This window comes from Cryptomeria japonica, chromosome 3 (assembly GCF_030272615.1).
Source record: "Cryptomeria japonica chromosome 3, Sugi_1.0, whole genome shotgun sequence".
In the NCBI taxonomy this organism is placed as follows: Eukaryota; Viridiplantae; Streptophyta; class Pinopsida; order Cupressales; family Cupressaceae; genus Cryptomeria; species Cryptomeria japonica.
In genome coordinates this window covers 48,824,537-48,839,128 of record NC_081407.1, presented here as the reverse complement: position 1 = coordinate 48,839,128, position 14,592 = coordinate 48,824,537, and the positions used below count along the sequence as shown (strand labels likewise).

At 34.4% G+C, this 14,592-nt stretch overlaps 1 protein-coding gene across 8 annotated transcripts in view; it reads right to left on the bottom strand.

Moving 5' to 3' along the window:
- Window positions 1–7,567: 7,567 nt before the first annotated feature.
- LOC131033048 (truncated transcription factor CAULIFLOWER A) overlaps window positions 7,568–14,592 on the bottom strand; it is a 71,160-nt gene continuing 64,135 nt past the window's right edge. For 2 of the 8 annotated variants that reach the window (XM_057964176.1, XM_057964166.2), the window contains exons 6-9: window positions 13,454–13,498; window positions 13,237–13,278; window positions 12,948–13,039; window positions 7,568–8,201 (exon numbers count right to left, since the gene is read on the bottom strand). In XM_057964176.1, coding sequence (XP_057820159.1) covers window positions 7,952–8,201; window positions 12,948–13,039; window positions 13,237–13,278; window positions 13,454–13,498 — 429 coding nt within the window. In that variant the 3' untranslated portion in view covers window positions 7,568–7,951. The other 6 variants (XR_009103555.2, XR_009103556.2, XM_057964185.2 and 3 more) reach the window with 6 other exon arrangements.

Genomic DNA, 14,592 nt, shown 5'->3' with positions numbered 1-14,592 from the left:
GAATTAGGCCCCTTGACTTCATGAATAAAAAATGGACCTTTCCATAGTGATTCAAATTTACCATGTGCTCCTTTAGGTTCCATTCTTTTGTCCTAGAGTAAGACCTGATCTCCCTGCATAAATTTTCTAGGTCTGGCTCTTTTGTCAAAAAAAATTTTGACACGCAACTGATGTTATATGATCCGATAAACAAGTTTATCCCTTTCTTCCTCTATTTTCATCAAATGCATGATTCTTTTCTCTAAAGAATCCTGAAAAAATATGCATCCTCAACAACCGTCTGTAATTTTGAGGTTGTCAGTTCTAAAGGAAGAGATAGTTGTACTCCCACGCCATACACTAATTCAAAAGGAGACATCCCTATTGCCCTTTTAGGAGACGTCCTATCCGCCCAAAGAGCCTCATACAGTTTCTTGTGCCAGACTTTCGAATTCTCACTCACCAACTTTTTCATAATGTTTATCAAGTTCTTATTGCTGGACTCCGCCTGACCATTGCCTTGCGGAGAGTAATCTGAAAAGTGGGAAAGAGAAATTCCATGATCATAACAAAACATAGAGATTTTTGTTGAAGAAAAATTCAGAGCATTATTAGTCACTATCTTCTGAGGAACTCCAAAGTGAACCAGAATGTTTTCTTTCAGGAAATTACAAACCACTTCAAATGTAGTCTTTCATACAGGAACGACTTCCACCCATTTGGTAAAATAATCATTTCCGTAAGTATATGTGTGTGTCCAACACTTGAGGCAGGCGACAATATGATAGACTTATAAAGCACTAAGAGGAGGGGCCGAATCAGTGACAGCAAAAACAATACCACTTTAAACACAGACTGCTAAAGACAGTTAACCAGTTTACTTAATACTATGCATGCAATCCAAAATGGTATTAAAGCATCCACAATAAGTAAAACATCCACCATAACACAAGTGTTTATACGTGAAAAACCCAAGTGGAAAAAACCACGGTGAGATGGGACTCACAAGTTAACTATCTGCAGTAATAGGTAATTGATTGGTTAAGGTCTACAAAAGTGCTCTACTAGGAGTGAATCATATTAAAGATCCCAAAGCCCTATTAGGAGCTATACCCTGTTAAAGGTAGTACCCTGTTAGGAGTAACCTCGGTAGAGGATTTTAAACCCAAACTAATGGATCACATGGTTAGAGGATTTGTACAATGAAGCTTGTTAGAGATTACCTGGTTAGGGAATTTGACTATTGTAGTAATTAGAAAACAACAGGTGGTGTGACCTAAAAGTAGCACATCTTCCTTGAATAGATCCTCTTTTGCTCACTCAAAACAGCATCACCAACATACTCTGCAATGCCTTCAATAAATTGCAACAACTTAACACTTCTATTTCGCATCATGAAAATAGTTCATTACAATGTCATTATATAGACATTAGATATAATGTCGGCTCAAGAATCACATCACAATTTCCTAGGTGCAGTGTATCTGAATAATCTAACATAGCACATCACAAATTGCCGTCAAATCTATCGGTTAGGGATAACTCATCACGACCAGTGATAACTCATCACACAATCCGTGAAACTGATTGGAACACCGATACCGATTAAGAGTTAACCTCTTCCAACTTATAGACCGATTTTCCTCTATTTACTTCCTAGTTGATTTCTATTGAATCTCCAAGTTGGTGTCATGCCATTCCGGCATATACCAGTTATCTACATATATCGGTTAGACACCTTCAAAACCGATTGGACTTCTTTATGCATATAATATCAATTTTGCAATACAAAGACTTAGGAGTAATATCGGTTTGTCTTAACTAAGATGACTATGGCAATGTGAACATATGTGTGTGTATACATGTGCCATCAATGACAAAACATAAAGTCATCTATTACAATCATCATAAAGCCAACAATCTCCCCCTTTGGCATTGATAGCAACACTTAGAAAATTTTACAACTTTACAACTAAGTGTGCTTACAAAAATTGTACAAACATATTTCTACTGCCCCTTAACAACACATACAAAATTTTCACAACACATACATATTTCTACTCCCCCTTTGACAACAATGTCAAATTGAAAAGTAAAATACATATATATTATATCAAAAGTTGCATCAAAAACTACATATACAAAAATATAAGTCTTTTCAAGGAGTGTTCACTGCAATTTTCAAGAAAATGTCATTGAAAATGATCTTCATTGGAGTAAAATCATTATGCCATGTTTCTAATAATGTTTCAGTGATCTCAATGGTTGTCATAACTTGTGCGGCAAATTATTCCATTGCATCCACTGTGCTCATCTCTGGAGTCACTAAAGCCGCTTATGCATCCTTGTATGTCCGTTGTAAAATGTCTACTTTAGGTCTCAACTAGTTCTTTAGTTCTTTCAAGGATCGGAGTCTCTTAGCCTATTCACAATCGTAAATATCTAACCGATGTTACAAGTCATCAACTGATTTGCCAAATGCTAAGGCTGAATCTTGTAAAGGTATGTAGGCGATACATATCCTTTCTAGTTCTTGTTCTGTCTCTTCTCGCCTCTTCTTCAAATCGGGATAGAAAAATGAATCGTTAGATGTATAGGCCAATATCCTTCCTCCAGTTTCAATAGCAGTCTTCAAAAGATCTTTATTTAGAGATAAAGCAATCTTCCCTGTATCAATATCTTTCACTATTTGCTTCCTCTTTTCCTTATGTAATTCTTCTCAGCTAAAGTCTGAGCAACTTCTTCAAGAGACTTCAGTTGGTCAAAAGCATCAGCAACCAACTGACCAAGCTTGTCGATAGGGGTTGTCACATTTCCAGTGTCAGTCTCTGGTAGGAGACTTGACAGAATCTCAACATAAGTTTGATTTTTTTCTGCTTCCTTTCTCTGCTCTTCCAATCTTTTCTTTTGAGCTCTAGATTGCATCACTGTATCAATCTCCATGAGTTCAGATGCACTCATATTATCTACATCTATAAGCCCTTTGATGCCTATTGAGTCATCCTCATCATCAATTTGTTGCTTTACCTTCACTTTTTCCTTTTCATCTAGTATCTTCTCCTCTGTTTTCTCTCTCTTTTCAGTTTCTTTCACTTCAACCTCTTTCTTCGGTTTCTCTTTCTCTATTTCTTATTTGTTTCTCTTATGTATCTATTGGAACCAGTGGCAGTTGATTTTCTACTTGGTGTTCTTTTTCTGGTGGCAGTTGAATATCCACACTAGGTTCAATGATCGGTGCTTCAGTTGCTTCCTTTGTAATAGTAATGACCGGTTGCTATAAAGGTTCCATAACTGGTTCAATGATATTACCAGTTGTATCAATAGTATCCTGGATTTCATCAGTATCATCTACAAAGATAATTGGTAGAGAAGTAGTGTCATCCTTATGCTTAATAGGATAGATCTGGTACAATAATTTCTTCATCTAACACTGGTTGAGCTCCAGACTCTGTTTGATCAGTTTTATGAGACTTAATTTTCTCATGCATCCTTTGAATATTTTTTGCTATATAGTGAGTATCAACTTCAACAGATTGAACCTTTCCACTCAATAACTTCAATCTTCTTGCCTTAGAATGAAACTGTCCTTTGAAATTATCAAGCAATGCTAATAATTCATCTCTAAGTAATTCAGGAAAATATTGAATGATAATTCTATTAATAATTTATTGATCTTGTTCAACAATCATTTTCCACTTATTTACAAGAACAGAATACAAAGAATCAGAAATATCCTTTTCAATATCATGAGGTAACCGATTGTATTGACACAAGTGGTTGATTATCTCTTGAATAATTTGTTGCTTCTGATCATCATCAAATGAATCAAAAAATTCTTTCACATTATCAAACCTATTCCTCCCTAATGTTTTTATAGTTCTCTCAAAATCAGTCATAGGTTTGTCTTGGCACTGGAACCCGAGCAACTGATGTCTTCCATCTTGAAACATCGACCAAGAAAATACTCAATAGAACATGGAAGGATGAGAGAGATAAGCATGAGATGAAAGAAATTCTAAGGAGAATGGAAAAGTATATTGAAGCAATTAATAATCCAAACCCTCATCCTTTGTCGCAGATTCCAACGTCCTTTGACCCTAAGTCACCTGCTAATCAAAAGACCCTCGAGAAAATACAAAAATGCAAGTTGGTTGCAGAACCTGTGATGGAGTGGTTAGAAGGAATTCATAAATCAGGTGCGGAGTATATGATTAATTTTTGCAGAGTTTACGATGGAGCATTAATGGTGATGAAGGAGTTGGAAGCCGAAATCATAAATTTTAAAAATGAAGAAGGTAAATGGGCAGCGAAAGCCGCACAAATGCGAGAAGTCCAAATCTATGGGGTAATGAAGTTTTTCTCTGAGAAACCTATAGCTAGCTTAGATGATAGTATTGTGTATGTTTGCCAGAGAAATATTGAATGGAGGAATTCTCTCATAAAGCAAGCTTATCAAGAATCTGCAAAACTAGTGGACCAGCTCGCAGAATAAGTTTCATCCATGTGTAATGAACTTGTGTGCATCGAGATCAAGTGTCTGAAAGATGATGGGAAGACCCTCGAAGCTGTGGAGGTTATAACAGAATCATTTGAAGGCAAAATTAATTATGTCAAAGATGCTAAGGACCTAATTTTGAATGATCTGACTACCATTGCAAAGATTGAATCTCTTTTGTTCTTATGCATTGGACACTTGGACAGTCATTCCGATAAAGTTACATAGGTTCGTAGGTAAAAAGAGGTCTGGAAGGAGAGAATGATACACGTGGGACTCCGTCATGGTGCTTTAATTTGAGACTTCTTTGTTGCTTACGTTAAATGGAGGAATGCAGCAACTGTCAAAACTGTTTAGCCCAATCAGAATGTTCCATAACTACTTTCTTCTCATGTACCATGTTAAGGTCCCCTGTTAGTACCTTATCATTGATTTTGACAGATTTAGGTTTTTTTAGTTTTAAGTGAACTTCTCTTAAACTTCGGGGTGGAAATATTGAATTTTCATGTTTCCCTCTTTAAATTGTTAGCCAGGTTGTAGCTATAAAAACTACTTTCTAATACTCTGGAAGGGTCGAAGAAATTTTGTTAGTTTGTTGAAGTAAGCTCTAGATACTTTATCTATTTTTCAAGATATGAGGAAAGTTATTCATCTGTGATTAAATATATGAAATCGATTTTGACAATTTGAATTTGTGTGTTTAAATCTAGGGAATTTATTTCTATGTGAATAAATTCTTGTTCAAATTGATCTCATTCCTCATATTGAAAATACTTACAAAGTTAAGAGTTGAAAATTCTTCTTTCATTTCTATGCATTAAGTTGGATCAATTAAGATAGTCAGTGAGCTATTTTCTTAAATTGATATGATTATTTTGCATCTTCGTAGAATATTGATGTATGGAGGTGAATGCCTTTAATGCTTTCGGGTTAAAAGTGTACATGAACTCATAGATTAAGTTAATTCATTGAAGATCCTTGAAGGGAGTTGTAACTTAATTCAGAGGAGAACGAATTATTTTCGTTTATCCCGCTGTGCGGTTGCAAATTTGTCTTTAAAGGGTAACGGAAGTTAAGTAAAGAATAGAGATTTTAGAGAAGCCAAATCTATTAACCAACGGATTTTTGGCGACTCTGCTGGAGAAATGGACTGAACCAATTGAACTACCAAATAATGTTTCCAATTTATGAAATCACAAGAGTAAGAGGAAAAATTTTAACTCACCTTTCATGCAGAGCTCTGGATTCAAAGGGTCGAGAACAAAAAATATCACCTACGCAAATCCTCTACTTACCAAATTGGGCAAATGAAGAAGGCAAAGTAATTATTTTTAAAAACAAATCTTGAGGGCAAGCTTAAAACTCGGTTACAGGATTTGCTATGATTTGTAACCACATACTTCTTCATGCCAGATTACTCTGAAAAGACTTAATTCTGATAATGCATTAATTACAAGTTTTTTCCCTTCATATCTTTCCTTTTAATGATTATTCTCAAGTACGGTCTTTCATCGCAACTCATCTCCTCGAGGTTCACCTTTTGAATCTAGAATATTTCTTATATGATTGTTGTTGATGTGGTGCTTCTTTATTTTTAAAGCCATCAATCTTTGAACCTTGAACTTTGAACCCTCTGAAAAGTGGCTCAAAAGTTCAAGTTCAAAAGAACAAAAAAGGACAAACCAAGACAAAAACACCAAAATGCCATGGCTCACATGTTACAAAAACAAGACTCAGACATGACTCGACTTTCAAAACTTTGAACTGTGAACCTTGAACTTTTTAAAAAGGTTCAATAGTCCAAGTTCAATGACAATTGTTACAAAGACCTTTAACTCTTTAAAAACCAAGTTGCACTACAACATACTCTGCTTGAACTTGAACCTTGAACTTAGAAGAGGTTCAACCGACAAGTTCCAGTTCAAGAATAACTTCAACAAGACAAAAACTGAGACTTACACAAGCCCAAACTAAATGAACACTCCTTATTTTGATGATGTGAGAATAAAATGCCCAAGAAAATGGGGAGGGTAACACAGTGTGAAACTAAATCCGCCCCCCTCCTCCATAGCTTGCCTCTCCAAATCATTGATGGCATCCTATGTAAACAATGGAGGTTGTTCCCGCTATGTCCAATCACTGTAAGAACCTATATCATCCAAATCAATTGGACCAGTTGGTGCTTCCTTTACCTTCCTTATATGCAATTGAAGATTATATTACACAAAGACAAGGTAATTGAGGTGTTTTTGAGCTAACTTGCTCCTCTTCTTCATATGGATGAACTCAAACAAGCTCCAATTACACTCACAACTAGATGAACTACAAGGCTAACATAAGATTCTTAGGGCAATTTTTTTGAGATTTGGGGTATTTCCTCACCAACTTTGCCACCAAGCATCTGCACAATAAAATATTAAAAAATTATAAAGCAAAGTGAAAAGTGAAAACATATTTTACCAGTTTATCAATTACTTTAGACCCGAAAATCCAAGTGGAAAATGTTATATCTGGGATTGAGTGATTCTTCATCTCCTGACCAGCTCTGAAGAGAATAGCTTACCCCTTGCTTCCTCATAATTTTGGAGTTCATCCACAACAAGGCCTCTCACCTCAAACCTCAAGTATCATCCTCTAAATGCATATAGTGAGGCCTTCCATGACCTCTCCATTAGGATCTGTGTAAGAATCCTTGAACATAGAACAAGAGTTGAAGAAGTACCCTACTTCATGAATGGAGTGGTGGAGCTGATTGTTCCACCTCTTATCAAGAATTTCCCAAATGGGATCAAATTTGAGTCTTTCCCCCTTGTAGTAATTTTTTATAGACTCCTTGGCCCTATCCATTGCCTCATAAACATACTCCATTGAGGTTTGATCCCTATCTACCAAGCAGAGAACTTTAACCAAGGGCTTTGACACCTAAAATTAAAAAATACAAATTACAAAAATATTAATTATTGAAGTTACAAATTAAAAATGAGAGACTTGAATCAAGAATAATTAAATATTCAAGTTTTGAAGTTACCTTTACAATCTCTACAACCTTTTTGTGCAAATAGGTTATCGAAAACTATGCATGCAACACCCTCTCCTTCAAACTTCTTTGAATAAAGTGAGTCTAACCATGCTTGAATCACAAACATTTGTTTCAAAGAAGTCAATGCACCAAGAATGCTTTGCAACGTCAAAAAAATCGTTGCAAACCTTGTGATACCCGCTCTTACAAAATCTCTCCCTTGGGTGTGAAATCTCATCAAGTGAAGAACCCAAGGGTGATTGTAAATATATTTTATGATCATTCTTGCATCTTCCACAACTAGAGTCACCCAATCAAGTTTTCTTATGTCCTCCAAAAGAAGGTCAAGGAAATGTCTTTCACAAAGTGTCCAAAAAAGAGCGGGGTGCCTATCTAGGAAGATTTTACTCGCTACCACATATGCTACTGCATTATCTATGACTATTTGTACCACATTCTCAACTCCCACCTCCATGACAATTTGCTCCAATATTAAAGTCAAAGTCACAACATTTTTCAACTTGTTGGAGGCATCCTCCAATTTCAAGAACACCACATTGTTCTTGCAAGCAACCAAAAAAAATAATTATGGTGCGGTTTTTGTCATCTGTCCACCCATCAGAAAGAATAGTGTAGCCATATTTCCTCCATTCTTTTCTTTGGTCCTCCACCACTTCTTTTCCCCTATCAACTTCATTTGTGAGAAACCTACAAGAACAAAGTGAAATTAAGTCAGTACACAATTTTGATTATATAAACAAAAAAAAAACATTTTTTTGTATTAAGTATCATAGAACAATTACAAACTTATTACAAATATCAGTTCCTTTCGAGCAAGCTTATTACAAATACTATCTCCTTTCCAGCACAAATACAAGCTCCTTTTCGAGCACCGAACTAGAAACAACAATTGGAAGACCAAGGGTCACAACTTAAAAATCCACTTTAAACAATGTGAAAAATACAACCAATGGAAGACCAAAAGTCGCAACTTAGAATTCCACAAAGATGTCCCTCTTGGGAGTTGAACTTGGGTCTCCACATTGAGAACTCAATGCTTTAACCAACTAAGCTCAACCCCCTGGACCAAAAAAAAAAACATTTAAAAATGAAATCAAGTGGATTGTTTATTAACCTCCCACCCACATCCCTGCGAGAAGGGGCCTTGCATCCTTTTCCTGAAATTGTTAATGTGGTAACCAAATTAAGCCAATAAAGATTGTCTGCCACATTGAAAGGGATGTTGTTGAAGTACCAAAAATTGACACATGCAATGTCTATTTTCTCATGCGCCTCCCTATTTCATCCAATTGCCTCTAATGATGGTTGTTCTCCATATGTGTTCCTAGGCACAAAATAATTACCTATAGACTGTGTGTTTATGATTGTGATGTAGCAGGTTCTCTACTAGAAGAAGTAAAAGTGGTGGCCGAAGTGGTGTTGAGTTTGCGGATACATGGGCCACGACGAGAGCCCACTATGCCCTGAAGTGCTTCTTCTTCTTCTTCAAGGTCAATTGAAGCACCTTGAGATTCAACTATGGTTTCTCTCATGGCTAGTTTTACCCTCATCCTTTGCAACTTTTTCTCTTCCCCAGCTACAAGAATGACATTAACGTCTCTTTTTATTTCTTTTGTGGCCCTAAGACATACCCTAGCATCATGCTTATTAATGTTTGCAAGGTGGTATTTGAGACGGTTTATGCCTCCATGAAATATTTTGTCACATTTAATGCATATCACTAACCCAAGTTCCAGTCCTTCATAGGCATACCTCGAAGTCCTATCTCTAGCAACTTAAGGAAGGGTGCCTACATATCTAGATGGGAATGGTTCCACTGACCAGTTATACTCTAAAGCTGAAGCAAAAGTTGAACTACTTATTTTTGTCATTATAAATTAATGGTTAACTGTTAACCTACACATACAAAGTGAAAAGATAAAGTTAATATTTTAGTTAAAAAATTTAGCAAACTATCTAAATTAGTTTAAATAATTTTAGACATAATTCAAAGTTTAAAAATAAATTAAAAAAACTATTAGGGTTTAAATTTTTTTGAAAAACTAGAGATTCTTCAAAAAAAGGGAAAAAATCAACAAAAATTGTCAAAAATGGTGTTAAATCTTGTTTCAATGACTAAATCATTTTTGACTACTTAGGAATGATTTTCTATTCATCTAGATGCAACAAAAAACAAATAAAACGTTTTGAAAAAACAAAGGAAAAAATCACAAAATCTACCTGAGAATCTAATTTTGCTTCAAAAACAACTTCAAATTCGCTTAGAATTGGCAAGAATCAATGGAAAACAATTTGCAAATGTTTGGGAGAGCGTTTTTCCCCTTACTAGCAAAATACTAAACACAAAATGATCAAATGAGCTGCTTTTTTTACGTTTTCTGCTTATGTTCCAAGGCGGACGAGTTTTCGGCCATTTTTTGCAAAAAAACTCGACGAATAAAAACTCACGAGTCAATGGCGTAAAAACTCGCTTGGCCAAAACACTCTCACCGAGTTTACAGCGAGTGAAGCAGTCACCAATGAGGAGGGACCTCAAGGAGATCAATCCAAACCGGTCAGCAAGAGTAAACACAACGGAAACACACAGATATGATGGACGGAATGCAAAACAGATAGTTTTCTTGCATGAAATTTGATTACATCCAACCAATAACAACCGAGTTACAACATACCAGCACACAGGCCTCGTAGAATAGGTCACAACCGAGACCTTAAATTGAAATATCTATCTTCTAGGCACAGTCTATCTATCTAATATTCTGATTTATTCTCCTTGATTGCATTCTAAAGCACGGTTACAAATATATATATCAATCCAAAGGATCCAATCGGTCCAAAAGGGATCAAAACCCGAAGAACAAGACCTAACGTGCAAAATGAACAAGGTCGGCCTCCGCCAAGAGATTCCTCCGAAAAATTCAAAGGATGAAACGTAGAAGGTCAGCCACACGCCAAGAAACATCAAGATCAACGTCCAAGGCTCTGCAAGCTTCGGAATGGGTTTCAGTAGATCACCATAATAGGTCTCAAGCAACCGGTAACAAGAAACTGTCATGGAAACCAATAGCGATATCTTGTCGGTAAGTGATCCAAATGAGATGCAGTTTGGAAGCAAGAAAGATGATCAAGTCATCAAGTAGAATCCAAATCCACAAAATCCGGTGAGCCAAAAACGAGACACACAGAAAGGAAAACTGAAATTGCAAACAAAAAAGAAAATGTTTTTGGTTGATGCAAGATTGTTGTGAGTCGGGGATGCTCCTGCATCAGCAAGTGGTGCATCTATGTTCTCAAATTTGGAAGGAGTTGCAAGCTGAAAGGCTTTGATACAATGTAGGAGTAGAACTCCAAAGCCACTATCACAACTTGCAAAAACCTTCACAAGAGAACCTGATATATCACCAAATGAGATAAAATATATTGAATTGAAATAAATTATAAATGTGCATAATCTTGTTTATATAGGGAAGGCAAGAGAGCGAGCACCAATGAGGTGTGAGGGTAGCTACAACCACCTGCGAACTAATGGCACAAAATACTAGATGAAGGTGAAAATAAAATATAAATAAAGTTTACCTACTACCTAGGAAAATGATATACTTAAGTAAATTTAAGATTGTGAGTAAATATTAATTTACTCCAACACGAGAAAATATTTTAGTATGCTTAAAAAATTTGGTCCTACTAAGATAAATCCTATCATAAAGATAAGCTCTTAAAGAATTTAGTCTTTATACGATAACAATTTCCAAACTCAAAAAAAAAAGGATCCCTCTACCCATCAAGATGTGACAATTCAATTGATCTCCTTGATTTCATACAAAATAACTTTATACCAAAAAGATGACAAAAAATATATTTTCATAAGAAAAATGTGTTTATAACAATATATCTAATCCTAGATCAATCATAATATAAATGACACATCTAACAATCTTAAGAACAAGAAAACATATCCCTATCCATACACTTCATTTATTTTTAAATATTGTAAACATGATGAGATTTGATTATATTTACATACATATAGACCCTCGTTACAATTAAAATCTTTATAGAACATGAGAATAAGCTCTTCGAATGATGCATGTAATCCTCCTATAGTATTTGATAACTAATCACCACACTAACATAACAAAAGTGCAAAAGATGGAAACAAAGTATTTTAGCCCACCATGATCATAACAATCAAACTTAAAAAATGCAGATATTGAACAATTTAAACCAGGCCACAGCAGAAGAGAAACGCATAGCTTGGCCACGTATAAAAACTTGACATAATAGGAATGATAAACGCATAAAGGCACACCTAGAGATCAGTAAAGACAAGAGACAATGCCACAATTGATTTTTATCGAATTGATAATAATTAGAAAGCCATAGAATGATAAAAAAGCCAAAAAGTAGGCAAAGAAATGGTATGAATAAAACAATCTCTTCCAACTTTTTTGATTTGTGATAAATTTCTTACAATAAAATCCTAGCTTGAGATCATACTTTGACTTGAGACATGTCATCTTCCACTTTCAAGGTGTGGGTCGTTGATTTTTAATTTTAATTTAGAGCTCTTAAATGTGAATTTGAGATCAACCATCAACGTTAACTTATCAATTGGTGGCGTAGGGTTTGAAAAAGTGCATACGCCACCACTAATCAAATCAATTAAAGTTCTTCCCAGCTGTAGAAAATTCCATAAAAATGTCCTTCTGAACATAAGCAGCTTTGGTCATCTTTCGCTGGAGAAAAAGCTACCAACTGATTGAAAATTACTGCTAAGAAAAAGAAATGCAGGGAATCCCGACATTAGAACAAAATAATAGTTAGAACAGTTTGGAGTATTCTGAGGATAGAGCAAAGGTTTACAGAGTAATAGTTAGAATAATATGGAGTAATCTGAGGACAATGCAAACGTTTTTTTTTTTTATACAATGGCTATGATTCTATATTTAGAGACTGTTAGAATGTTTTGATGTATGTAATAGAAAGGCTAAATTTCTAGTATGAACTGTTTAACTAAAGCCTTTATGATTGGGAAAGATGCTATGTTTCCCTTTCAGTTGTTTCCCTTTCAGTATAATAAACTTGCTGTATGTAAATTTGAATATTTTCTATAGTTAATGAGGACTGATCCTCACCAGTAGTTTAATTATAAAAAAAAAATCAAAGAAATCTCAACATTAGTTTCAAATTAGAAACTACCTTCAGTTTACAACATTGTATCTCCATCATTGTATAAAAGAAGTGGAAAATTTGTAACTTTCAAGAGACGTGATCCAATTCAGTTGAGCTTCACAGTACCTCAGATGAGGTATAAAATATGGACAATTGGTTGTGCTTTCAACTCATGATAGGCTGCATTCACATACTCCCTCTATTATAATTATTATTTCAAGATAAATAAAAATTAGGTTGCTGAAATCAAACATAAATTACCATAGATTGAGTTTAGCTTTAGGCAGATCTTGTTGAGTTGCAGCATCCGCTTCCATATTTCCTTTGACTCTGTTGGTCTCAATATTTATTTCCTGTGTCAACGTTGACAACTTCATTGGGGGTAAAAGGAAAAAAAAGGTTTTGGGATGACAATGAGGATTTGGATGGATGCAACATATTGAATGCACTTTTGATCGAAATTATTAATTAATTAAAAATAAAAAAATTATTAATTACCTAAAATAGATTTTGGGATGACAATGAGGATACGGATGGGATAGTCTCTTACCTTTTTATCGAGATTAGCGTTTTCTTTCTTCAATGATTGTTCCTGTGGACAGGAAAAATTATCACTATTAACAAAATGACTTCATCTTCACTATAAATCATGGAAAAAGAAAATTGTATAATGTTGTATCATGGTTGAGTCCAAAAATTAGTTGACTGACTATCTATTACTCGTCAAGTGTTTCTTTACTCAATTAATAAACTCATAAATACTATACATTTGAAGCCTCCAACGAGGCCTGGAATTTGACAGTCACCCCTACCTGTCATATATGAATTTTTGATGACGGTTTAGTCATTTCAATGCCTTTCATTCGACATTTTAAGAAAAATATTAACTGTCAAAAAATATAAAAGTAGAAGATTGAAGCCAAAATCATTGTCTAAGTTTCTAAATTAATACACTAATATATATTAAATGATAATCAATTAATAATTACTAATTTAGTAATAATAAACATTAAAATTTTAAAATCATATAGGTTATGACAAGTTTCGATAACAATCTTATTAAATATATTTAAAAAATTAAATTGATTAAGTTTCTAAATTGATATATAAAAAAATAGAATATATTGTAAAAAATCATATTAAAATATTTTATCAATTATATTCTATCATTTCAATTATGACAAGTTTCTAAATTCATATGAAAAAATAGGACTATTCTAAAAAATCATATTAAAATATTATAAAATTAGAAATAACTACATCCTTCCATATTCTAAATCCTTCCATTTCAAAATATTCTAAATAAATTTATATTTTTATAATAAACATTCTAAACTAATATATATATTACCTACTATATTTTTTTACGGTTTATTTATAATTTGAAGTGTCATCTATACAGTTTTAGAAATAAATAACATGTAATGCATACGTTCTACTAATTTTTTAAGCTGTCAAATACGGTTCAAAAGTGAAAAAACAGCCATTTTCCCTGTCAAATTCCAAGCCTCCTCCAACTGAAGGAAAAAAAAGGGGCGAATAAAATCAGAGCAAGATAGTGAGCTGGTTGTGATCGATCAGAGCGCGTGGAGCAAAGTGATTCGATCCCTTAAAAAAGCGCCTGCTTTTTGCTTTGAAAATCTCCACCGGTCACCAATAATATAGATAAATAAAGATTCCTTCTACACTGTCAGATTTTAAAAGTTTGTGTAGCAAATCACGAGCATATTTTCACATAACTGCCTGTGCTGATCCCGTTGTCAAGTCAAATTTGGAAAAGCTGTAAACCTAGGTGCTTGTGCCATTGCATTGGCCAAATTATGGAATTCTTTTTATTTTTATTTTTATAATAATAAATCAGAATGATTCCTTGATCATTCTGTGAGGTTTTCATGTCCAATCAATT